At 37.7% G+C, this 27522-nt stretch overlaps 1 protein-coding gene across 1 annotated transcript in view; it reads right to left on the bottom strand.

The window, feature by feature from the left end:
* ARHGAP21 (Rho GTPase activating protein 21) overlaps positions 1 to 27522 on the bottom strand; it is a 137444-nt gene that overhangs the window by 63638 nt on the left and 46284 nt on the right. Inside the window, 2 exon segments of the mRNA XM_045084969.1 lie at positions 13082 to 13106; positions 13334 to 13513. Of these exon segments, the coding sequence (XP_044940904.1) occupies positions 13082 to 13106; positions 13334 to 13513 (205 nt within the window).

Genomic DNA, 27522 nt, shown 5'->3' with positions numbered 1-27522 from the left:
AGAAGATTCCTGGTGCTGTGGCCTGGCTGCACATACGTGATTCTTCTACACTTTCCTCCTCCATCAGCGTGGCGGCTTCTTGAAATCAGGGCCCTCACCTTACAGAGATGTTTGTTAAATGTACACATGCCAGGAACTGTTCTGGGTTTTAGGCCAATAAAACAAAGTTCCTGTTCTATATTCCAACTGAGGAAGAAGATGTTCAACAAGCGATAAGCAGTAGAAGAGGTGGTGATAAGCATCAAGGAGAATAATAAGCAGAATAGGAAGGGGGGAGGGGGAAAGAGCAAAAGGCAGGGCGATAAGACTATTTTCTTTTTCTTTCTTAAAAAGATTTTATTTATTTATTTCAGGGAGAGGGAGCACACGCAGGAAGAGGGAGAAGCAGGCTCTCTGCTGAACAGGGAGCCCGACATGGGGCCCCATCCCAGGACCCTGGGATCACGACCCGAGCCAAAGGCAGACACTTAACCTACTGAGCCACCCAGGCGCCCCTGACATGGTCAGGCAAGTCCTCTCTAACAGGTGACGCGGGAACACCTACCTGAAGAAAGCCAGGTTAGAGGCCCTACTGCTTTCTTCCCAGCAATGAGATTAGGGACTTGCTTGCGGCAGTGACTCAACAAATATTTGCTAAGTGAATGAATTAATAACAGGAAACATTATTTCTAGATTTAATGTACGTAGCATATCTATGCAAATATTTCTGTTTGGAAAATTATGTTAGACTTCGAAAGCAGGGACCAGAACTATCACAATTAACTTAATAACTGCATCTATGAATCACGTATTTTGAATGTAGACTAGGTGGAGAGCAATAAGGGGAAAAAAATGGGACTATGCAACCAGATGGTGTCTGTGATCAAGCTCTTAAGTCATGCAGCAGCTGGGAAAAGACAGCTCAAATCACCTAATTACAGGGTCACCTCTGCAACATTTTCTGTAGAGGAGTTTTTCCAGAGGACAGCCTAGAACATTACTAATCCGGTCATGTACTTTCCTGGACTTTTTCACCTTTATAGCTCTATCTCTAATTAAACTGTCTGAGACCCTAAATTTCATATTTCTTAAAGGTTTTAGAACGCTTCCAGAAACTCTTTAAAATTGCATTTATTTTCTTGACTGCCAAAGTAACTTCATGCCATTCAAAGTCTTAAAACCAACTCCAAAAAATTGGATTTCTGACAGTGCCTACTTAATCCAATCAAATTCCTTTCACTTTAGATTACTGTGAAAATGGTTTTCTGGAACTTTAAAAGTGAAGTCGGATTTTTTTTTTTAACCTCGCATCTAACCTGACCACCTGACCAGTGTACTTTCCGAAGAGGTTTCCCAAATTCCTACTAAAGTCCAGGATTACTCTATTTTTGTTCCTACTGCCCCAGCTTACACATCTAGCAGCTACGTGAAATAAGATCTCTAAACTTAAAATATGTCTGACGCTTTGTGTTAAAAGGGAGGGAGGTGGAAGGAAGGAAGGCAGGTAGGAGATAATCATTTTCTTCCTCGACAGCAGAGGCACAGCCATGAACATGCAGAGTTGTGCAGCTTCGGGAAGAGCCATTTTGGACCAGGGCCAAGTTCAGGTGGCGGAGCCTCCCTTTATGCAATGTGTTGACTCAACAACATTTGAGCTCCTACCAGGTACTTACTAGGCACTGAAAATTCAACAATTAAAGACAGTTTCCTTCCTTAATGACTTTTGTTCTTAAAGTAATACATAAAAACACTTTTCATAAAGACAATGAACAGTTTGCGTGGGGGGAAACCTTCAGTTTACATGCTCTAATGACTAATTTTTTATAAGGGATATAATTGTCCCTCTTATTTCTGCATTTTCCCATATCAGATCTGTGTTGCTGCCACCACTTCCCAGGACCAGGTAGAGGAGGAGGCAGAAAGTCTCCTCTTGTTTATTAATCACTCAGATGAACTGTCTGCAAAACAGCAGTAGGGATTTTCCAGAAGAGAATGAGAGAAATTAACTGAGAAGCATTGAACAATCTACTTATTTCATCTTGTACAAAGTGTGCTTCTCCGCACATTGACAATAACTATCAATTTCTTGCCCTCAGCATCTCTCGAGCCAGCAAAGGTTTCAGTTCTTGCAATCTGTTCAAAAACTATACATCACAGTTTTAAAATGTACACATATCCTTGCCATCATTGTCCTTTATTTCTGGGGCACCCCTGTGTTTTGACCATGGACTATTTTACCATAAGAGAATCTAGGGGCCCTCATTTCTCATTTCCCACCTATCAAATGGAGAGGAATAAAATAAATATATTGTAGGTAAGTCGTTAATAGCAAAATGTAGAATCACTTACCATCTTTGTGTGTGTTGGGGGCGGTGTGCATGTGTATATGTGTGTGTGTGTGTGTATGAGCTTACACATTTTTATATTAGGAAACACTGTCCATAAAAGCAAACTACAAATAGCTTGGTAATTTTACTTTATCTATGTTGACACAATATAAAGGTATCTTAATAAGATAAACATATGGGTAGCAAATCTTATAATGAGGTATCCATCGATGTACTAACAAATTGAGCTAGTACAGGAGAATGCATAATTTATATCTGAACCACAGTGCGTATACATGTAAGCCTGACCGCTAGAAAACCCCATCTCAAAGTACTATTAATATCAATAATATAATTTATGTCCAGGCTACTGAACATGAGCCCCTTCCATTTTAAGAGTTTCTCCACCCAGCAAGCAGAAGAAAAGCCCAAGTCCTGGTCCTGTGTAGTTACGAATCTATCGGGAGATCCTCCCACATTAATAATAAGGGTAACTCGAAATAATGCTCCTAACAACCAAAGACTATCTGGGTGCTAAGCAAAGAAAGGGGGAAAAAGGAAGAAAACCAATCTCTAAGAAGTGGCTATGGACCAAACTTCACATAGATTTGTAGGCTGAACATATAATAGCCTGGAAACGTTTTCATTCTAGATCTCAAAAAATCCCCAGTAATAATTTCTGAAGGTCAACAAAGGCAGAATAGTCTAATATACAAAGAAAACAACAACAACAACAAACTTAAAATAACAAAACAAAAAACCCACTCTGAGCTAGAACCACCAGGGTAAAAAAAAAAAAAAAACAAAAAAAAAAAACAAAAAAACAAACAAGAAAGAAAGGAAGGAAAGAGAAAGAGACTTACAAAAATTCCTACATGGAATTACCAGACACAGATTATGAGACAACTCTGCTTACTATATTTGAAGAAGAAAAAAAGCCTAAACATGATAAAGAGAAAACTATGAGAAGCAATCATGTATACTTTGGTGCACTACTCTAAAGAATTTCTAACACTCAACATGTAAAACCCAAACTGCTAAGAAGAAAATTATTAGACACATATTAGAAGAAATTATCTAAATGCAGCTGAGGAATACTTGGGGAAAAAAAAAAAGAGGAAAAAACAGAATTTAGGAGCCATGGGGGACAGAATAATAACATCTAACACTTGTTTAATTGATCCCCAGAAGAACTGAAGGAAACACTGAAAGACAGATAATATGTGAGGAAATACTAGCTGAAAATTTTCTAAAGCTGATGATAGCCACTTGTCGACACACACAAGAAGCTCAATGAATTGTAAACAAGAAAAATAAAATAATTCTCACCAAGACACATTATTACATAATGGCTTTATTACAAAGATACAGAGAAAATCTTAACAGCAGATATAAAGTTTGCCTTCAGAAAGCCAATAAATCAAAATATGAATTCATACTAGCAAAAATATAACCCAAAAGAGAGCAGGATATTACCTACAATATGTTGGAAGAAAATATCAATATAGAATTCTGTAGCCAGCAACAATCTCTCCAAAAAATGAGAGCAAAATGAAGACTTTTCAGGGAAAAGCAAAATAAAACAAAACAAGCAAAAACCCCAAGAGAACTATAATATAACATGAAAGTAACTTGCAAGTAGAGGGAAGATAAGTAGAGGTAACATGTCTTAAGGCCATTATACTGTTTCAGAGGAGAATAAAATAACCACCAAAGAATTGCAATATCTTATTTAATCTGAAAAGAGAAAATATAAGAAATTCAAAATAAAATAGAAACTTCAAAATAAAGTAGATTAAACAATAAATGTAATTAATTACATTTAATGTAAACAGACAAAAATTTCTAAATTTCTAAATCTAACGATGGTGAACTGGCTTGTTTCAGAATCAATTCTTCCACCCATGAGCAACAACCAGAAAAGCTGGACTAGTACAGGCAACGTTCGTGTAAAGGCAGAGAAAGTCTTCAAGGCAAGAGGACTCAAAGGGACAAGATCCCAAAGAGAAGGAAGTCCAGTGAGGAGAGTTCAATGTTTTGCACTGCTTTTCACCACCTTAAGGTTCTTTCTGCTCCAAAAGTACTGGCTGAAAGACTGAGGAGCTGCACAGAACCTCCATCAGTTTCAAAGGGCCAAGAGAGCAAAAATGGGTATCTAAAGCCAGCCAAGGAAGAGGGTCTGGAAAACACCATATGCTGTCAGATGGGGCCTCCAAAGGAATACATTGTGTGAGGAGGGCTAAAAAGAGAAAGCCCAAGCATGTCAAGCGTACAGGTGTGCTGTGCAGATTTCCCTTGAGAGAACCTGCTGTGGGGGACACAGTTGAGGGACAGCCCCAGAGGCCACACCTTCAGATCCACCACCATGGTCACACAGAGGCCACACTTCCCCCCTCCTGCTCAAAGCAGGACTCTGCTGAAGGGCAGTGTTTGCTTGGGAGCTCCTCAGTGGCCTCACTGAGACCTCCTTACATTGTGCTGTAGTCTGGTATATTTCCTACCAAATCCTCCCTTCCCTCTCTTCTTTCACAGCTGTCAGACCTACAGTATGGTCTGAGGTCTTCCCCTGCGTCTCCTGCTCCCTTCTCCTTCACAGGCATTTCTCCCAATAAATCTCTGGCATGTCTAATACTGTCTTGCCATCTGTTCTTGTTCTGGCAATCTGTTTCTCAGAGAACTTGAAATGCTAAACCAAACATCAAAGAGACTAAGGTCTACCTTTAAGTAAAGGCAATCCCTGAACAGAGATGGAAAAACCCTAAATACAACAGAAAACCAAATCTGGCAATATGTGAAAAGTATGACATATTATGGAGACTCTTGGTTTGGTCCAGTAGCGCAATGCTTAACAGTTGGAAAAATAAGTCAATATAATTCACTATATTGAGAGATTAATGGGGAAAAAAGTAAAAGGTTTATGCCAAAAGATGCAGAAAATTCAAACCTTACCTATGGGGGAGAGACATACAATGTTCATAGATTAGAAGATTTGATTATTTCATATTTTCAAATAATCAAATATGGCAACTAATACAAAACCCATTAAAATTCCAAAAGAAATTTTTTGTAGGTGTAGAAACTGAAAACTGATTCTAAAATGTGTATGGTATTGCAAATGGACAAAAATGGCCAATCCAATCATGAAAAACAAAACTGAAAGACTTGCTCTACCTAATAGTAACATTTATTATGTAGTAATTATAGTACTTAAGATCACAATCTTGCTGCAAAGAAAGTGACCAATGTAATAGAAAAGAGGTTGGCAAACTGTGTGTAAAGAGCCAAACAGTAAATATTTTAGGCTCTGCAGAACACATATGGTCTCTGCCGCACATTTCTTTTTTAAACAACTGTTTAAAAATATAGAAGTGTTCTTAGCTTGAAAGCTATATGGAAGTGAGGCAGTGGCCAACCCCTGGAACAGAAGAAAGTCCAGAAACAGACCTATGTGTATACAGATACTAAATGATCAAGGTGGGTTACAGAGCAGTAGACAGAAGTACAGACTTCTCACTCAGTAGTGCAAGGCTAAATGCATATTCATATGGGAAAAAAGTTAATCCTGACCTCATACTACATGTAAAAAGAACCAATCACAGGTAATCTGTAGGTTTAATTGTGAATGATAACACAATACAGCACCTTGTAGATAACACGGGAAAATACCTTTGTGGCCATGCAATAGAAGATATTCTTTTTTTTAAAGATTTTATTTATTTATTTGACAGAGAGAGAGAGAGAGAGATCACAAGTAGGCAGAGAGGCAGGCAGAGAGAGGAGGAAGCAGGCTCCCTGCTGAGCAGAGCGCCTGATGTGGGGCTCGATCCCCCGGCCCTGAGATCATGACCTGAGCTGAAGGCAGAGGCTTTAACGCACTGAGCCACTCAGGTGCCTCAATAGAAGAAATTCTTAAGCAGGATTCCAAGTAGTGGTCATAGAAGGAAAGACTGACAATTTAGACTATATTAAAATTGGGAACTTCTCTTTGTCAAAATTACTAATAAGAAATTGAAAGGCAAGTCACAATTTGATATCTGATACAGATAAAACTAATAAAATCCTCATCAAGAATATTAAAAGAACTCTTACAGGTTAATTTTCTTTAAAAAGAGCACTGATACCTAATATCCAAATAAAGACCACTCATACCTAATAATCAAATTCAAATAAAAGGTAATCAACCCCATTAGTCAGGAAAATTAAAATTAACCCACATTCCATATCACTGTACACCTACTAGAAAGACAAAAACTAAAAAGACTGACTAATGCTAAATGTTAGTGAGGATATGGCATAACTGGGACTCTCACACCCTATGGCTGAGTATATAAATTTGTACAATCACTTTGAAAGAAGACTTAGCAATATCTATTACATGTAACTGTATGAATACCTATGACTCAGCATGTCACTCCTGGATAGACATGACCGCTAGAAAAAAGCACATATGTGCCCAAAAGTACATGCATAAGAATGCTTTTGGCTGCATCAGTTGAATTAGCTAAACACTGGGGGGAATCTAACTAAAGTTGTGTACGTTCCCATTGTTTTACATCAACTTTAAAGAGGTACAACCTATGTATGATAAAATGTACCCATTTTAAGTGCTCACTTCCTAAGTTTTGATCCTATGTAACCACCACAATCAAGATAAAGAACATCTCCATCATGCTGGAGACTTCCCTTATGTGCCTTCCCAATGAACTGGTTTAGATTTATCTTTCCTCTCATACAAATGGAATCAGACAGTCTGTACTCTTTTGTGCTTGGTTTCTTTCACTCATCAAAATGTTTTTGACAGCAAAAAGCATGAGCAACAAAAGCAAAAGTACAGAAATTAGATTTCATCAAAATTAAGAACTTTTATGCATCAAAGGGCATTATCAAGAAAGTGAAAAAATCTACAGAATGAGGGAAAATATATGCAAATCACAGATCTGATAATAATCTACTCTCTAGAATATATATAGAACACTTACAACTCAAAAACAGAAAGACAAACAACCTAATAAAAAAAATGAGCAAAGGACTTGAATAGAGACGTCTCTCTAGAGAAGAGACACAAATGGCTAACAAGCACATGAAAAGATGCTCCCCATCACTAGTTATTAAGGAAATGCAACGGAAACCACAATGAGATCCCACTTCACACTCACTAGGTTGGCTATAATTCAAAAATGGAAAATAACAGGCGTTGATGAGGATGTGGAGAAATTGGGACCTTCACACACTGCTGGTGGGGACATAAAAATGGGGCAGTTGCTGTGTTAGACAGTTTGGCAGTTCCCCAAATGTTAAACAGAGAATGACCATTAAAACACAGCAATCCCACTCCCGGATGTATATACCCCAAAGACCTGAAAGCAGGGACTCAAACAAAAACTTACACACACAGATTTGGAGCAGCACTAGTCACAGTAGCCAAAAGATAGAAATAGTGCAAATGTTCAACGATGGATGAATGGATACACGTACTGTGGTCTGTACATGCAAGAGAATGTTATTCAGCCAGGAATGAATTACTGCTACTTGCCACACACGGACAAAACTCAGAAACATTCACACGGACAAAACTCAGAAACATTACACTATGTGAAGAAGCCATATGAAAATGTTATATAAAATATCCAGAACAGATGAGTCCAAAGGGACAGAAAACACACCGTTGATTATCAGGGGATCTGGGGAGGGGAGAAGAGTGAATGACAGCTTAATGGATACAGGCTTCCTTCCGGGGCAATAAAATGTTTTGGAACTACAAAGAGGTGGTAGATGCTCAGACAGGTCCTTTAATTCTGTACTAAATGCCACTGAACTGTTCACTTTAAAATGAATGAACATAAAATGAATTTCATGTTCTGTAAATTTCACCTAATATAAGAAATAGTTTTGGAGATTGAGCCACAAGGCTGTGTGTGTCCCACTGCATGGATATAGCACAATTTCATTATCGCTTCATATGTTGATGAGTCCTTAGATTGAATCCAGTGTTTGCCTGTTGATTATGAATAAAGCAGCTATGAATACTCCTATATAAACATTTTTGCAGGCAAATGTTTCAGTAATCTTTAGTAAATACCTATGAGTGCCCTTATCATTTCATAAAAATAAGTGAAAAATATCAACAACAGCTCTATCAGTCATAAAGTGCACAGGTATCAAAACTACTAAAAACATCAAAGATGGAAATCAATTGCAAATATTAAAGCAAATGGTGTGGTATCCCTGCTGCAGAGCAGACTTAAGCCAACAGGACATGTTCGATTAGGAAGACAAAGAAGAAAATTAAAGAACAAGTATGAAATGCTAATACGAGGTTAGCCAAAACTGTATCTGAAAGTTGAATTAGAATCTTTTCACACTCTTTACCTTTGAAGGGAACAGAACGCTCTTTCTCACACATTTCCAAGGAAGAATTATGACAATAAAGAATTTTCTGAGAAGTCATGGAAGAAACTGGGAGGAAACCCTACAACCAGATGGCTTCAGTTCATAAGTCCAATACTGCCCTTGCTAGTTACTTGAACACTTCATGCCCCCATTTCCTCGTCTAAAAACTGGAGGTGATACTATGCACTCCAGAAGGCTGATGAGTTAGTCCATGCAAAATTTCAAGACACACTGTAAGTCAGGGGCGGCCACTGCCACCACACTATGACCACCACTACCACCACCGGCTCCTCCTCCTCCTCCTTCTTCTTCAACATCATCACCATCTCTAGTTCCTAAAGTAACTTCAAGATAATGTCAGACACTTGTGGATAGTCTACTGAATGGTATTAAAAATGAATAAAAATATGTAACTAATTAGTATATTTACCTACCTACAAGAGAAACTCAAATCATTGGAACTGTCAATATAGTTAAAAATGGGTCCCAAGGGGTTTAGTGAATGCTCTACGATGTCAGCAGAGACCCATGGAACTCATTTAGTATTGCTACCTTTTAGAAATAATGAAACACGCTTCTATTGCCTTACTCCACACTATAGAGCATGGACTGCCCAAAATAAGAAATTCCTCTTACAACAAACTTTCAGGTCCATTTTTTAGCGTTATATTACTCCGAGGGAATAGGTTTCCAGCCTATTAATGGAAATTAGTAGCATAAAATATACCCAATTTTCTCGGCTTTCCAGAATTTACTTCTTCATTAAATGGAAGACTGGTCTCTAGGCACAGTGGGTACTGTGCAGCTGGCAAAAAATGCTGAAATGGCCCAATCAGATTTTGCGCTCAGGGATTTGGAAGTATGACGATGAGAGAGGAAGGAAGAACATACAGTCAGGGTTGTACCTTACACAGATGACGGCTCATGAAAAAACCAGGTATAATCAAAGTTAACTATGAAAGTCATTTAGAACCTCCAGTGAATACCAGACTCTGGGTCTTTGGAAGATCAGAGCCAAGATTTTGTTGTTGTTACTCTCTGCATTTAGTAGCTTTCCAGGTCCTAATTCTGGTGCCTGTGGCTCCCTACATATCCTGTTGCCCTTGACACTGAATTTGGAGATGCCGTGATGGTTTTTTAGAATTAACACATCTTTCCTGAGGTACTTTGTGGAAGTTTCTATTTCTTTTCTTTTTCTTTTTTTTTTTTTTAAAGATTTTATTTATTTATTTGGCAGAGAGAGAGGGAACACAAGCAGGGGGAGTGGGAGGGAGAAGGAGGCTTCCTGCCAGGCAGGGGCTCAATCCCAGGACCTTGAGATCATGACCTGAGCCAGAGACAGGCGCTTAACGACTAAGCCACTCAGTTGCCCCGGAAGTTTCTATTTCTTGCCACTAAAAGAGCCTTGGTTAAAAAACCCAAACATAGGCTACAAAGCTGTCTAGTCAGAAACAACTGTGATCACAAAAACAAATTTTTACTACAGAGAAAATTTATAATATCCCCAGTTACTTTTTTTCTACTATTAATGCTTAAATATAGATTTTAATCCCAAAGTAGAAATCCAACAGTTACTTAAATACCTAGCAAAATGATAAACACATTTTTAAAACATTGGAAATGTCCCTAAAATTAAACTGAGACAGAATTTTTACTCACAGAGTAAATAGAAAAGAAATAATAGTAATTATAAACTTTTACTTATTCTTATTTTGATTATTTATGAATATCTTCTCCAGAGACTTAAGGGATAACAGGACAGCAGCAAGACAGCAATTATCTACAAGCAACTACTATCACCAAAAAATATTTTTCTACTTTGATGGCCTTTTCTTGTAAATATTATTTGCATCATAATACCAAAAACTAATCAATAAGAAAAAAATAATTTTAAAACACAAGACAGTACACATATATAGTATCTAAGAAACATAATAGAATGGGAAAGTTGGGTAAGGAGAATAATCAGAAAATTAAGTGGCAAAAGAGAGTCCACAAAATTGCCAAAAGGAAAGAACACTAAAACAAAACGTTTCAGCTGTTTCTCAGAATTTTGGCATTGTAACAGGATCTCTTAGGAGTTTGAATAAATGTCTGGCAATTACTTCCTCTCCAGTGATTCTAGGCTTTACACTGGAGGCTGGGATTCCATTTCATTAAAACAAAATTTACATAAAAGGATTTTGTAATCTCACTATGCTTGAAAATAAGTTTTAAAAGAATATAAAACTGTAAAATAAAAATCATAATGTTCAGTTGAATTAAAATAATAAACTAAATGTAGTTTGCCTCTAAATTGGTTGCATTCTCAAACAAATGATCTATAAAGAAACATTTCCACATAAAATATATTCTCATGGTTGATTGATGGTTGAGTTGAAAAGGTATTATGAGTGCTGTAGTTTAGTGAAGTAGGCCTTGGAGGACTAGCCCGTGAGCCACTACCAACGGGATGACAGGAGCAAACCTTGTTCCTGGGAGGCAGAAGGGCAGAGCACTAGGCACTCCTTAACTCAATGAACGTTCTGAGTCCACTGCTAGCCAGGCATTCAGAATTGAGTAGTAAGTGCTGACTGTTCCTATAAGGTGTTCAGGGCTTCTAAACTTGGAATATCTCTGACTTTTATATGAATTCTTTGTCTTTAGGTATCCACAAATATGGAACAAATTTCTTTGTTTTTGTTTTTTAAGATTTTGTTTATTTATTTCAGCCCCACTGAGCAGGGAGCCTGATGCGGGGCTCGATACCAGGACTCTGGGATCATGACCTGAGCCAAAGGTGGATGCTTAATGACTAAGCCACCCAGTGGCCCCTAAACTTCTTTGTTTTTAATTTTCTCAAGGCAGAGAAATATCACAGAATTTCATAACATACTAAATATACCCTATTTCATCCACTGATTCCTAACTTTACGTAAGTCAAACTATTTTTTAAAAGATAGCATTATTTATTTTAAAGATTTATTTATTTGAGAAAGAAAGCGCATGTGTGTCTGAGCAGGGGAGGGAGAGAGAGAGAATCCTCAAGCAGACTCCCTGCTGAGTGTAGAGCCCGGCACGGGGCTCAATCTCACAACCCAGAGATCATGTCTTGAGCCAAAACCAAGAGTCTGATGCTTAACCGACTAAGCCACCCCGGCGCCCCCAAAGAAAGTTTTACTTTTAAACAAAAACAAATGAAGGAAAGTTAAGTAAAGAGAAGAAAGATGGCAGAGTTCAGTGCAGATGAACTTCTGAGTTAGACACCTGCTCTAGAAGTTCAGCTCGGTTCTTTAGTGGTGTGATCTTGGGAAGGTCATTTCACATCTTTCTCAGCCTGGGTTTCCTCATCTACAAAATGGGAATACTGGCTCACACCTCTCAGCATTATTATGAGTATGAAATAGGATAAGAACATATACTATGATGCCTGGCATGGATTAAGTCTTCAACCAGATGGTGAATATAGCTTGCCTTGTGTAGCACAGGATGTTGTGCGCATGGCCTCTACCTACACGCCAGAAGCCCCACCCCCACAGTCAGTCAAAATGGCGACAGTCAAAAATGGCTACAGATATTGCCACATGTCCCCACGGAGCAACTGAATGCAAAGTGGAATCCTATGACAAAGAAAGGACCCTAGGAGAAAGACTGGTAAAACCCAAGTAAAGTCTGTAGTTTAGATAGCAGTATCATACCAATGCTAGTATATTACTTTTGTTCACTGTGCCATGATTATGTTAGTTGTTGAACATTAGGGGAAGTCAAATGAAGGATATATGTAAACTGTGCTATTCTGGCAACCTTTTTTTTTTCAAGTCTCAAATTATCTAGAAATAAAAGTTTTTAAAATGGGTGCATTTTATTGTATACAGATTTTAGCTTATTAGAATTCATATAAAATTAAAACAAAAATATGTGGATGTTATTAAAAAATATCCCTATCCCCAGCCTGATTCTCCTTTTAAACTCATTAAATATAATGCTTAAGTCAGGAGTAAGATTAACTACAAGAAGACCTAAAACACTCTACCTTTCAGTATTTGAGTCAATAAATCTACTAGATAAAACACACAGCATTTCTTACCTAAAAGAATTATTAAACTTATATGATTACTAATTAAATAAAAATATCAGATTAGTTTCCTCATAATCATTTCTGTTCCTCCACATAAATACTAATATATAATTAACAATAAAGTCATCACATGTTCAAATCATGATGAGACAAATGCATCCATAAAACTCTGCAGTTGACAGTAAAATTATTTGATTTCCATGACTCTCACATCTAAGCGTTATACAGTTAGACTCCAAAAACAGTATCAGTTCATTTAATATTACTTCAAGAGCAGAAAAATATGTAAATAAACATTCAGAGAAAACTTAAAACTTTTATAGCATACCTCCTCTGTTGCCATTTTCTTCATCCTACAATATAAAAAAATACAGCCATATATGAATACTTAATTATAAACGCTAGTGACATCACAGCAAGGTTCAACTCAATTCAAACCACCCTCCCCAAAGTGTGCCAGTAACAATCTCACTAAGTGCCCTTTGCCAGAAGGACAGCGCTTTCACACACAGGGTAAGAGGGGAGGTTGAGAGAAGACAAGAAGAAGGCAGGAATGATTTTGTGGAATGATTTCTCTTACCTTATATGAAAATTGAATTGCAGACTCTGGGGGATACACAATAAAATGCCTTAATGTAAAACCAAAGCCTTGAGATGTTCTTTTCAACATAACTGTTTTGGGACCTGGCCAGGAGAATGTTTCATCTTCGGACGGTGATACAGTTTCACTTTGTTCTTTTCCATCTTTAGTTTTTGATACCTAAAATAAGAAGGTATTTAAAAGTTAACTTGATAACTCAATACACTTATTCACTTAGGAAAAAAATCGTACGTAAACATATAATCACCTGAGCACAGACACAAACCTAAGGGAGAAAAGGGAATCAGGTTCTTCATATTATAACAAATCATGGAAAGCATCAAAAACAGAATTTTTTTCTAGAAAGGGATGCTATGAGAGTTAATCAGAAGCAAGAAGGAGCTCTTGGAAATTAGAAATATAATGGCTTAAATTTAAAATGCAATAGAAGGAATGAAGCTAACACCACAAAACAGAAGCTATGAAAGAAAAGATATGTAACTTTTGGGTGCCTGGGTGGCTCAGTGGGTTAAGCCACTGCCTTCGGCTCAAGTCATGATCTCAGGGTCCTGGGATCGAGTCCCGCATTGGGCACTCTGCTCAGCAGGGAGCCTGCTTCCCTTCCTCTCTCTCTGCCTGCCTCTCTGCCAACTTGTGATCTCTCTCTGTCAAATAAATAAATAAAATCTTAAAAAAAAAAAAAGAAAGAAAGAAAAGATATGTAACTCTTACTACTAAGGCAGAACACTGAAACTGTTATCAGAGTCCAACAGAAACAAACGTTGATTAGAAACTAGTAGACAAGGCCTTCAAGTTCTGAGCACAAATCCAGTATTCACGTAGATAATCCTTCCACTCTCCTGGCCATCCAGTAGTTTGATCTCTTCTCCTCCACTCTTGGTTTTCATGATTATAACTGAAAACCCTGTGCAATTTCAAGTTAGATTCCACTTTTCATTTCCTCTCATTCCTCAGCTCTTCTAAATCTGCTAGGTGGGGCTGCCCCTCCTACCTCCTCCCTGTCCCTCACCAGCCCACGTTCTCACTTCTCTCCGAAGCTAGTTCAATTCACTCCTTTACCTTTCTCGTGCGTCCTCAAAGTCGCCTGACAAAACTTAACGCTGGATAAATAATTACCATTGCCTACTCCGGACCTGTACCTAGACGGCCGAACAAGACTGGCATTAAAAAAACAAAACAAAACAACTAAGCTGTTTTCACTCTAAGTTCATAACCACTAACCTCAAGGGAGACTTTCCGTGTTGTCTGTCAGTAATAATACCGTTCTCCCCAGTCCACTCACGCTACGTGACTATCCCATCCCTTCTCCTCCAGCCTCGCCTGTAGCTAATGACCCTGCTTGCGACTACACTGAAAAAGCACGAAGCATGAGATGAGAACTTAATCACTTGCCACATCTACCACTTACCACCTGCAGTGGGAGCCATGTTTTCCTCCCACACAATCCTGCTCCGATGGACCATTCTTCTAGGGCCCCTACCTGTATACTAGATCCCTCTTAATAGTCAAAGATGTGGTTCCCACAATTCTCCCCTCTCTTTCATATCATCTATTTTCTCTACTATAGCCCTATCAGAACACACACATTTCATAAATTCTTTAATTTTAAAACAACAACAACAACAACAAAATTGTGGAACCACAGAGCCCTCTCCAGTTACCACCTTGTTTGTCTGCTGATTCTTTAGACCAAAATTCCTCTAAAGTTGACTACGGTAGCTCTCTCCATTTTTCTCCTTGCATTTCCTCTTGGTCCCCCTGAATCAAGTTTTGTCTCCACAATTCCCTGTTACTGCTGTCCTGGTCAAGGGCAACAATGGTTTCTACACTGCTAAATTGAGCAACCGATGTTCAGTTCTTGTCTTGTGTTGACATATCGACTGGTTCAAGGATTGCGCTGCCCTTTTTGAAAATTTTTCTCCACTTGACTTTCCATACTGATTTTATTCCTAATTCATGGTCTGTTTCTTCTGCCTTCCTTGTTACTACATCATTTGCTAAACTTCTGAACTTGGGAATACCCAGGGCTCAGTCCATGGATTTTTCCAGCTCTATTCTGTCTTTTGGTAATTTCATCCAGTCTCATGCTTTAAACTCCATTTATATACAGGTGACCCCTAACTTCCAATCTAATAGGTATCTCTTACGTCTGCATTGCTACTAAGATTTTGTATTAAATTACAATTCCAAGTTCATCTTAGCAGTTTTGAAATGTCACTTTTATCAAACAGCAGATACTTGAATTGCTTAAATTGATTTTATTTTTTATGTTGCACTAGTGAACCTATCTATTCCTTTACAATGACTTGCTTCTTATGAAGGTGTTAAATTTAAAAATTATACTAAGAAGAAAGTAAGTCCAAGAGACTTCTAAATCCTGAATATTTTCATCACATAGTCAGTATCTGGACTGTTACTAGTGACCTATTAATTTCATTTTCTTTTCTTTCTGGAAAGATAGCTAGACAGTAACATTCTCCAATCACACTTGCAGTGAGGGCAGTAGGGACCAAGTTCTACTCAATGGAATGTAAAGAAAGTAGTATACAACATACAAAAATCAACTGTATTTCTATATACTAACAGTAAGCAAATGGTACCTAAAAAATTTTAAACTACCGTTCAAAATATGAAATAATAAGGATAAATTTGACAAAAGATCTGCAAAGCCTATTAAACTACAAAACACTGCTGAGAGATTAAAGGAATATCTAAATAAATGGGAAGATATACCATGTTCATGATTCAGGAGACTCAGTACTGCTATAATGTCAACTCTCCCCAAACTGATCTAGAAATTCAGTGAAATTCCCAGTCAAAATCCCAGGAGATTTTTGTTTGGAAGTTAGCAAGCTGTTCCTAAATTTACTTTAAAATGAAAAGATTCCAAACAGCCAAAACGAATTAGAAAAAGAACAAAATTGGTGCACCTGGAATATAAGACCTCAAGACTTACACAGCACCATAATCAAGACTGAAGCCACGTATGAAGACTGTGCATCTGAAGCTAATTTATCATAAACGCAGTTTAGTTTATCCTTCCTTCTAGGAGTTAGAGATTTTGCTAGAAAAAGGAAGTAACAGCAAACATCAACATGGGAGAGTCAAACAGAGTCTCAACGTGATCATATGATCAGGTGAAATCTGCAGGATAAAGGTTATTATTCTGGGCTGAATTACTCAAATAGCTAAGATTTAGAGTGGTGACTGGACCCTCCTTTTGTGAATCAAATGAGAGAATCCTTTTACACATGCACACAAGCCACCCCCCAATTTATTCAGTAAGTGAATATTGAGCACCTACTATATATATCCAATGCTATTCCACCCAGTGAGGATATGAGGGTAAATAAAATATACATAATCTGTTTTCTAAATTAAGCTTCTTATTTTGAGATAATTACAGATTCAGATGTATTGGTAAGAAATTAACACAGAGGGTTCTCCTTGATCTTTATACAATTTCCCTCAACAGTAACATCCTGGAAAACTCCAGTAGGGATCACACCAGCATAATGACATGGATACCATCCAGTCATCTCATCCCCAGCAGAGTCACTCATATCCTGCTTATGCTCAGTTCTACGCTGCAGTTTTGTCACTTGTGTAAGCTTGTGCATCCACCACCAGTCAAGGGACAGCAGAGCTCTGTCACCACAGAATCTCTCCTGTGACTCGTTCATAATCAAATCCACCCTCTCCCTTCAGCCCTCACCCAGTCTCTGACTCTAGGCAACCACTACTCTGTCCCGTATTTCTATCATTTTGCCATTTCAAGGATGTCATACACGTGGAATAACACAGTCAGTACACTTTTGGGAATGCCTCCTTCCACTCGGCAAATTCTCCGGAGATTCAGCCAACCTGCTGCCTGGGTCAACACCTCGCCCCTTTTGTGGCCGAACTGTACTCCAAGCTCTGGATGGATGGCAGTCTGTGTAAAGGACATCTCCTTGTTTCCAGTTTGGGGCTACTAGGAATAAACAGGTTATGAGCCTTCATAGGCAGGTTTTGTGTGAACATAATTTCCATCTCTCCGGAATAAATATCCAATGGCTGGGTCACAGGTACCGACATCTTTATAAGAAACTGCCAAACTGTTTTCCAGATTGAATATAGATTTTTACAGTCCCAGGATGTATGAGAGATCTAGTTGCTTTGCTTTTCTTGACAGCATTGGTACCATCATTATTTTTATCTTAGCCATTGTTACAGGTGTGCAGTGACAGGTACTGTGATTATAATTTGCATTTCCCTAATGGATAATAATCAATTTTTCATGTGTTGCTGTCTCATTATGTAATTGTAAAGCACAAAAGACTCTTTAAGGCTTAAGATCAATAAACCCTTTCATGTTACACATGGGGAAACTGAGGCCCAGATTAGTTAAGTGATTGACCTGAGATTACTGCTGCCTAAAATCAGGCAAGAAATAAAATCATGGTTTCCTGAATCTGAAGCTAGAATATCTCATATCTCCTCTATTTCATTGTATTTTCCATCTCTTTTTTTCTGTAGCCTGCACAGATCCTTCTCCCCAAAAGCTCTTTGATCTAATTTATTATATTTTAAAATTTCATTTTCCTGCAGGACTCTGAATTGAGCACTTTAAAAACTGTACATGTATTAATTTTCTACTGAGTGCATTATTAGGACTTGGCCCCATAGCTCCCAAATGTATTCAAGTTTTCTTCTCTCTTCCTTAGAATATAGAGAGAACCATCCGTATTAGGATTTCATGCTTCAAGTTCTGAACTAAGCCTGCTAGGTCTCGTTCTACCAAGTTCTTCACAAAAATGGCAAGGAAGAAGAATAGGCAATTCCTTTTTTGATTCCTATAAACTTTTTAAGATTTCTGAATGCAACACAGCTCTGTTGCTCTATTATTCTTTCTTCCCAGAACATTACACAGAGTCCTCTCCAGCTTCCTCTACTTTCCCTATAGGACAGAAGGGAGGATTATACTGCTTTCCACACAGAAAGCGAAGATGAAAAGAAATACACATATGTGCCTTCTCGACTCTTTCTTCTCCTTACCCACAGAGCCGTTTGATCTGTTGCATTTTATACGAAGGGCAAACCACAGGCACACAGGGAAGGACAGAGCAGTCACAGATCCCTCCACGAAGACGACCCCTAACCCCGCCCCTCTCCACACGTCACACCTCCCCACTGTGAGCACCAAGTCATGTACCACAGCATCAGGTGCAAAAAAAAAAAAAAAAAAAAAAAAAAGCGACTAGAACAATAGCAGTTAAATTCCTGTTGATGAAGAACTGTCATTTGATCCCCTTAAAAGACTTCATAACAAGGTCACTTGATTGAATAAATAATAATTCAAGGTTAAAAGAAGCCAAAATAAAGGCCAAGAACTACCCAGATATAAGAATTAGACAAAGCAACCTAAAGGACTGAGAAGGAAGGTGTAAGGGAACACAATCATGTAACAATAAAGGAAATTAAAACCTCACAGAAGAGCGTGCAAACAGGCATGAGGGAACTTTGGATCATGTAAATGTTCCAAAACAAAAGTAGACGGTGATCGCGGTTTCACAGCTGTATAAGTTCAGTACTTCCAGTAGTAGGTGAATTTTATAGTATTCTATAAAATTCTATACTATACTATAGCATAGTATAGTATAGTAAATTATACTTCAATAAAGGTATTTTTTTTAAGCTCAAGTAAAAAGTATAAAGTCTAAACGTTATCCTGGGCTGTCATGAAAGTAAACATGAGAGTTCTGAAGGAATGTACACACAATAAACACATAACCCCTCAGCTATCTGTTGTAAGTACTTGTACTTGAAGAATGGAGAACTCCCCAGTATACGGCAGGTATCACTCATGATAAAGTACACAGAAGCATCCGTTCTGTGCTCGCCGTAAAAGATCCTAATACTGACTCTACCAAAGATTATGAGCCCTATTCCTACTTCTTTGAAAATGTTTCACTTCATCTTACCACTGACAATGTTAGTAGCACCTGTTGTTTAAAGTAAGATTTTCCTCCTTATTTTAGAGCCAGACTTTTAAAAACTGAAGTAATGCCTTTTTAAGATGTCACTTGCTGAGGAAACATAAGATTGGAATGTCTGGTCCTTAGATTTTTTTTTTCCTTCTACATATTTGAAGTGTTATCATAGCTACGTCTATCATCTGGCTTGATAATTTTTTCTTTCATTGCTCAGGGAGTTGGCGTGTGCAGGGGGACGAGCCCGGACCCAGGAGCCAGACTCCCTGAGTCCTTGGTTCTCCAGCTGTGGAGGTTGGACAAGATCCCCACCATAGCTGTGCCTCGGGGCCTCATCTTTACTATAGGATGATAGTAACAGTGCTTCATATGCTTCTGATGAGATTAAATGAGTTAAAGTTTATAAAGTGTTTAAAACAAGATATTACACATACTAAGCACTAGATAACTGTTTAAAAAAAAAAAAACCCACAGAGATTGCCAGTAAGTAAGGCACATATGTGTATTTCTTTTCATCTTCGCTTTCTGTGTGGAAAGCAGTATAATCCTCCTTTTTTTAATGTGATTTCCTTTTCTATTCAGAGTTATGGTTTTTAATGTGATTTTTTATCTAAATGCACTTTTCTCACTTCTGTCTCTTTCTCTCTGATTTTCTCTCTTATTTCAAAAATGTACAAGGAAACCACTTTTCAGATACTAAGAGAATAGCATATAAAACAGTTTTGTCTGAAAGGACAAACCGAATCTTAACTATCCATTTAACTTTCTACTAGATTTTTACATGTATCATAGCAAGTCTGATGGAGAAATACATTCACAGTGGTTGAGGGATTTGTCAAAAATAAATGGCTAGGGGGTGACAGAATTAGCCTACTTTCTCTGCTCTATGGCATGAGAAGAAAGGAAGCCACATGGATCATTGAGATATTAGATATTACTTATTAATTAATTAATTTGTTTGTTTGAATGAGAGAGAGCAGGAGGGGAAGGGACAGAGAGAGACAGAGTATCACAAGCAGGCTCCATGCCCAGCACAGAGCCCAACTGAGGGCTCAATGTCATGACCCTGAGCTAAGCCCAGACCGAGTAGCCCGCTTAACTGAGTGAGCCACTTGGGCACCCCTAGATATTGCTTATTTAAAAGTGTTTCCTCTATAGTCCTAATACCACAGAGTTAATCTTGTAACGAATTATTCCTCACATATCGGGCAAAATTTTTCAACATATGTGGAAATATAATGCTTTTAGGTTTTTTTTTGTTGTTGTTTAAATTTCAACTGAGCTAAAAAGACTCTTGAATAGTTTTATTATATGCTAAGTATGCTTGGCAACCCTTTACTTGCAGCTTCTGTTTAAAGAGTTCTCCTACACTTGTTTCGTTGTTTGTGTTTTTGCCAACCCAGGATAACAGTTGGAACTATTCTGATGTTGAATATTATTAGATGTATGTAGATGTGGTTTCCTTAGAATTAATTCTAGCTTTCAGTAAATATTTTAATATTTCAGAGATAAAAGATGATGACCAAAGAAACTGAAAAATCTAGATGACTTTAGTCTAAAATATTTCAAATTAAACACTTGGTCCTCATTTTTAAAATATAAATATTTTTTAAGTTCATTATTTACTTGGACATTCCTATAGTATCTTCTATTTAGGGTGACTGTTTGATAGGGGTCCTTTCTTTTTGTTTGTTTGTTTTTTAAAAAGATTTTATTTATTTATTTATTTGATGGACAGAGATCAGAAGTAGGCAGAGAGAGACAGGGAGAAGCAGGCTCCCTGCTGAGCAGAGAGCCCAACCTGGGGCTTGATCCCAGCACCCTAAGATCATGACCTGAGCCAAAGGCAGAGGCTTTAACCCACTGAGCTACCCAGGTGCCCCGACTGGGGTCCTTTCTAAATGGTTTCATTTATGATTATTTTGAAACAGCTAGTATTTTTTTTAATGTGATTTCCTTTTCTATTCAGAGTTATGGTTTTTAATGTGATTTTTTATCTAAATGCACTTTTCTCACTTCTGTCTCTTTCTCTCTGATTTTCAGATCCCAACATTTCAAAGACACAAATTCTTAATTCCTCAATTTTACAGCTTCATAAAAGATAGTTATTTTAGGGACGCCTAGGTGGCTCAGTTGCTTGAGCGGCCGCCTTCGGCTCAGGTCATGATCCCAGCGTCCTGGGATCGAGTCCCACGTCGGGCTCCTTGCTTAGCAGGGAGCCTGCTTCTCCCTCTGTCTCTGCCTGCCACTCTGTCTGCCTGTGCTCACTCTCTCTGACAAATAAATAAATAAAATCTTAAAAAAAAACAAAAGATAGTTATTTTAAAATCTGAAGTAAATAAAAAAAATTGGAAACTTCTAGAAATTTTTAATAGCTTAAACTACTATTATGACTTTGAAAAGTTATTTCTAATTTGCTTATGATCTATATAACCTGGCAACAATAAGTCTCATAAAATGAAAAGACGGTAAAAATCAGAGTATATTTCTCTTTAAAACCAATGATACATTCAGACTCATATCCTCATATCCTTTTCATATCCTCTGAGTTGTTTTATCAGCAGTGCTGATGGGTTTAGAGGACATTTAAATTTAAATTTAATCCCCCCTCCTTGTGACTAATTAAAAAAAATGTCTTCATGATAACAGGGTAAGAATCTGAGTTCATTTGCTAAAACAGAGAAATCACCTTCAAAATATTAATTGGAATAAAAATTCTCATGTGTCATCTGACATTTGTAAAACTTTCCTTATAATTTGAAAGAATTCCTCCTTACTACTCTGATTCCAGAAGCAGGTATGACTGTGTCCATTTTTTTCTTTTTAGCGGTCTCTGACATTACTTTCTAATTCTGTTATTTAAAATACTCATTAAAGTAATTAAGGGAGACTGGAGAATGTGACTATAAACTATTGGCCGAAAGAGGAGACAAAGCTTTGATGAACAGCTACCCAATCTCTAATGTGGTTCACTGATTTTCACTGATGTATAAAATTTCATTGTGAATATAATACATCTTATTTATCCATTAACCTATAAATGGAAATAGGGCTTTTTCCAGTTATTTTGCTGTCACGGTTTTAAAAAAAAAAAAAAAAAAAAAAAAAAAGCTCTAAGAACATCTCCCCATTGGAAGGATGTCCTTTATACCATAGTTTCTTTGAAGGATTTACATAGGATTTACCTGCTTTCTTTAAGGCATTTACATAGGTTTACATACCATTTAGATGGTTTCTTTATGGTATTTACCTGGTATTTACTTTTATAATTCAATGCCAGAAGATGGCTTGTAAATTCCAGTGTGTAATTCAGAAATCCGATCTGGACGGTGGCCATAAGCAGACACTATCATAGTTTCCTCCTACCATCCTACTTCACCGAAGGGACATATGGTTTAGGAGACTCTCTTTGAACACACACACAGACTCTGTTCAATATTTCTCCCTCAGAGTTTCACTTGTACTCCCCTAGTGCTATCTTTGGAAATATTTAAAACTCATCTCTCATTTAAAAAAATATTTACAGCTTTGGTTTTGTGGAAAAAGAAATCAAACGAAAAATGTTTTTATGAAGTATTTTGCACACACAGCACACACTGCAGTGTTGTTTCCTAAACAAATGAAAGCCTAAATTCCACTTTATAAGAGTGGAAATAGTTCTACTTCAAGATACATCTTTGGAGCTCCTGGGTGGCTCAAGAGGTTAAGCATCTCAATTCGGCTCAGGTCATGATCTCAGGGTCCTGGATCGAGCCCCGTGTCCCATCGGGTTCCCTGCTCAGTGGGGAGTCTGCTTGACCCTCTCCCTCTCCTGCTCCCCTTCCTCTGCTTGGGGGGTGCAATCTCTCTCTCTCTCCCTTAAATAAAATCTTGAAAAAAAATACATCATTATACCAAAAATTCTTCAAGTGTTAACTACAGTTAAATATGAGGATAAATGATGCTAAAAATTCAAATAGCATCCAGTGAGCCTTTACAGAGCCTCACTCATGTGTTGTCAGTGTTGCCATATTTAATTGTTACTACAACTCTGAGAAGCATAAATTTACATTTATCAAAAATGAGGCTCAGAGAAGTAAAGTGACTTTCCCACAGTCATAAAACATAAAACTCCAGTTGTAGAGATCTTTCCTCTAAAAACCAGCTCTCTATTCCTCTCTCTCTGCCTGCCTCTCTGCCTACTTGTGATCTCTGTCAAATAAATTAAAAAAAGGGGGGGGGGCTGAGTGGCTCAGTGGGTTAAAGCCTCTGCTTTCGGCTCAGGTCATGATCCCAGGGTTCTGGGATCGAGCCCCACATCGAGCTCTCTGCTCGGCGGGAAGCCTGCTTTCCTTCCTCTCTCTCTGCCTGCCTCTCTGCCTACTTGTGATCTCTGACTGTCAAGTAAATTAAAAAAAAATTTTTTTTAATAAAATAAATAAAAATAAAAAACAGCTCTCCATCCCAAAATGTAAAATAACCCAATCTGATTCTAAGATATTCTAAGGGTAAAATTTTGAGTTACCTAACTAGGACTAAGTTTTTCAGAGAAAGAATGTTGGCTAAATCTTTCTAAAATATACAGGACTTCTAAATAATATTTCATTTTTTAAAAGGTTCATCAGTCTGGGGCGCCTGGGTGGCTCAGTGGGTTAAAGTCTCTGCCTTCAGCTCAGGTCATGATCCTGGGGTCCTGGGATCGAGCCCTGGATCAGGCTCTCTGCTCAGCAGGGAGCCTGCTTCCTCCTCTCTCTCTGCCTACTTGTGATCTCTGTCAAATAAATAAATAAAATCTTAAAAAAAAAAAAGTTCATCAGTCCATTTATTAATAGCAAATAAAATTAAATACATATTAAACTAATTCGAGTATTTATTTAATCTAATAAAATCTCCTTATGTTACACGGCATACTTAAATCCATACAGAAGGATGGCCTGCAATATATTTTAAGCATCTTTCCTTTAAAAAAACACATTATTTCTTTGAGAGCAAGAGAGAACAGGGGGAGGGGCAGTGGAAGAGAGAGGCTCTCAAACGGACTCCCCACTGAGTGCACAGTGTGATGCAGGCTTGATCTCAGGACTCTGAGATCATCACCTAAGTTGAAATCAAGAGTCGAAGGCTTAATTGCAGGGGGAGCAACAGCAGTGGGGAGAGGGAGAAGCAGGCTCCCTGCTGAGCAGGAAGCCCCATGCAGGGGTGGATTCCAGGATCCCAGGATCAGGACCTGAGCCAAAGGCAGACGCTCAACCCACTGAGCCACCTGGGAGTCCCAAGCATTTTCTTTCTTTTCTTTTCTTTTTTTAAAAGATTTTATTTATTTGACAGATCACAAGTGGGCAGAGAGGCAGGCAGAGACAGAGAGAGGGGGAAGCAGGCTCCCCGTTGAGCAGAGAGCCTGATGCGGGGCTCGATCCCAGGACCCTGGGATCATGACCTGAGCTGAAGGCAGAGGCTTTACCCTACACTGAGCCACCCAGGTGCCCCAAGCATTTTCTTTTTAATAAAGCCTTAGATAATTTAGATTTTACAGAAAACAAAATTCCAAACTAAATTACTCAGGAAAAATTATACTTCACAGAAATTTATCAGTTTGACTACTGGACACTTTTTGAGCATTACTAAAAATAGACTTATACACAACTGAAATGCCAAAATTATTTCTATCTGCTTTACATGAACTTATTTATTTTTATTTAGCTAAAAGAGCAGAGAATCAGGTACTTTCCCAACAAAGCATGTACAGTACTGTATTAACCAGTACTAAGATTTCTGCTTAATTGCTTTTCCTTTTCCTGCATTTTAATAAATACGGAACTTCCGAACGAGGAGAGAACCAAAGAATGGAAAGAAATAAATCATTTACTAAATGCATAGTTAAAAGAACACATAAGTGGTCAATCACATTTAGTACACACCCAAAAATAAAACAAGAGTATTATAATCTGCAAATATTCACCATTCAATACAATTTATACAAGGACCAGCATTTTGTCCATACTATCAAAGCCTATCTGAGCTCTACTGAGAATTTATAATCTACTGCCTTTTAAACAAATCTACCAAAATCAAGGAACATAATTTTAGTAACATTCCTCATTTGCTGCTACCTTGCCAAAAAGTATCTGTTAATCATTAAACATGCAATGACAGAATTGATCATTTAGGGCAAGAAACAAATTTCTCTCTTTTCCAAATACAGTACTATATTGCTAGAATTGTCTCCTTAAACATGAAGTTAGTCAATTCCCAAATTCTCATATCATGAGATTTTCAAATCATAAAGGAAAGACCCTGAATTTCCAAAACACTTTTCTGCTAAGGATTTCTGAAGGGAACTACTTTACTGATCTAAAGTTTAGTTAAGACTCTTATTAACAATATTCTCTCTACTCAGATAAGGACATAGAAAAAAAGATACTATACTAAAACAGATCAGTAAAAAAAATCCAAAAAACTAAAAACAGGGTGCCAGGGTGACTCAGTTGGTTAAGGGTCTGACCCTTGATTTCAGCTCAGGTCATGATCTCAGGGCAGTGAGATCGAGCCCCACAACCGGCTCCCTGGTAGGTATGCAGTGTGCTTAATATTCTGTCTCTCCCTCTCCTTCTGTCCCTCCCTACCTACGAAATCAAAAACAAAAACCCAACAACGTGGTCGGTCCTACAGTGTTATAGAAGATGAAATCAAATGCAAATTCCCATGCCCTTCTGCCTGGGAGCGAAACGTTTCTGTAAACCTATTCGACAATATTTATCAAGAGACTTAAATTTCGAACCTTTTAACCTCAGCACTAGCAAAATAATAGGAGACGACAGTAAAGATTCATATAATAAGATGTTCATTCCAAGGTATTGTAAACTCAAACTGGAAACTAACTTTCCAACAACAGTGACAGAAAGGAACAATTAAATACAATTATGATGTAACTACTGAAGTCACAATTGTGAAAAACTGTTAATGGCATGGGAAATGAATGGCATGCCCAAAATACGTTAAGAAAAAAAGTAAGATATAGAAGTCGGAGTTTTGGTAAAAATTATTTTACGCACGCGCGTGCGCGCACACACACACACACAAAATCTTTGGAATCTAGGGCCAGTGTCCTCTTGTTTCCACACAAACCATAGATTTTGTATAATGAACGTGCATGCAAGCACTAATAACTTCTCCCACCAGCCTTCAATGTTGTGTAGCACATGCCTTGCTACAAGGTTATATTCTGAAAACTCCATCTGTGCTGAATGGTCCACTCCCCTTCAGTGCCAAAGAACTCCCCAACCAGTGTACTCCAGTACTCGGGGCAGTTTCCCAGGCCCTTTATCCCACAGAGCATCCTTACTGTAGAAGGTAACCTACCATGCTGTAATTACTTGTTTACACATTTGTCTTCTTAATCCTGAGCAGCTTCCTGAGGAGGGGGTCTATGTCTTATACCAGTACCCAACAAAAACCTGACAGAAAGAATTAAATGAGTAGAGTTTACATAAAACAAAAATAATATAAAATGATTACTTTAAAATCTTGTGGTGGAATCACTCCTGTTCACTTTTCCCCCCATATTTCTCAAGTGAGACAGTAAATGTATACAGCTTTATTTCTATCAAATAGACAAAGATAGAAAAATACACATAAACTCAAATATAGATGTCTATTTTTACACATGTTTTCTTATAAAGAAGCTTTATTAACATGAGTTATTTTCAGAAGCTACTTATTTTCTGATATGAATAAAATCTTGTTTACTCTGAATCAGAGACCAGATTTATTTTTAGGTTAAAAACAATTATAACCCTACCCTTCACGCAGACAGAAATCTCTAGTTTAAGCTTCAATTTCAGATCATTTTAGCTACCAATGAATAATGCGGTCTCCTGTGAGCAGATAGAAGTAATTCTGAGCATGTACGCAGGCTAGAGAAGACATAGGTATAGAAGGTCAGACCCATGTTATGTGATTTGTTTGCAGCACTAGAATGATCTAGAATGTCAGGACTCATCTTGTTAGATGTACATCCACATACATTTTCCAAATCTAAGTTAATTTAGGATTATCAATGACAGTACACTGGCCAAAAAACATAAAGAATTGACTCAATTTCATTAGACTGAACTATGGAGACTATATAATTTCACAAAATTTGATGGAGTTGGAAGGAAACAGAGATAATATAATCCAACTTGGTCATTCACCATATTTCGTAAAATAGAACACGGA

This window comes from Mustela putorius, unplaced genomic scaffold (assembly GCF_011764305.1).
Source record: "Mustela putorius furo isolate JIRA1106 unplaced genomic scaffold, ASM1176430v1.1 tig00000827_pilon_pilon_pilon, whole genome shotgun sequence".
Classification (NCBI taxonomy): Eukaryota; Metazoa; Chordata; class Mammalia; order Carnivora; family Mustelidae; genus Mustela; species Mustela putorius.
The sequence above is the reverse complement of the archived record's forward strand: the minus strand, read 5'-3'. Positions and strand labels throughout refer to the sequence as shown.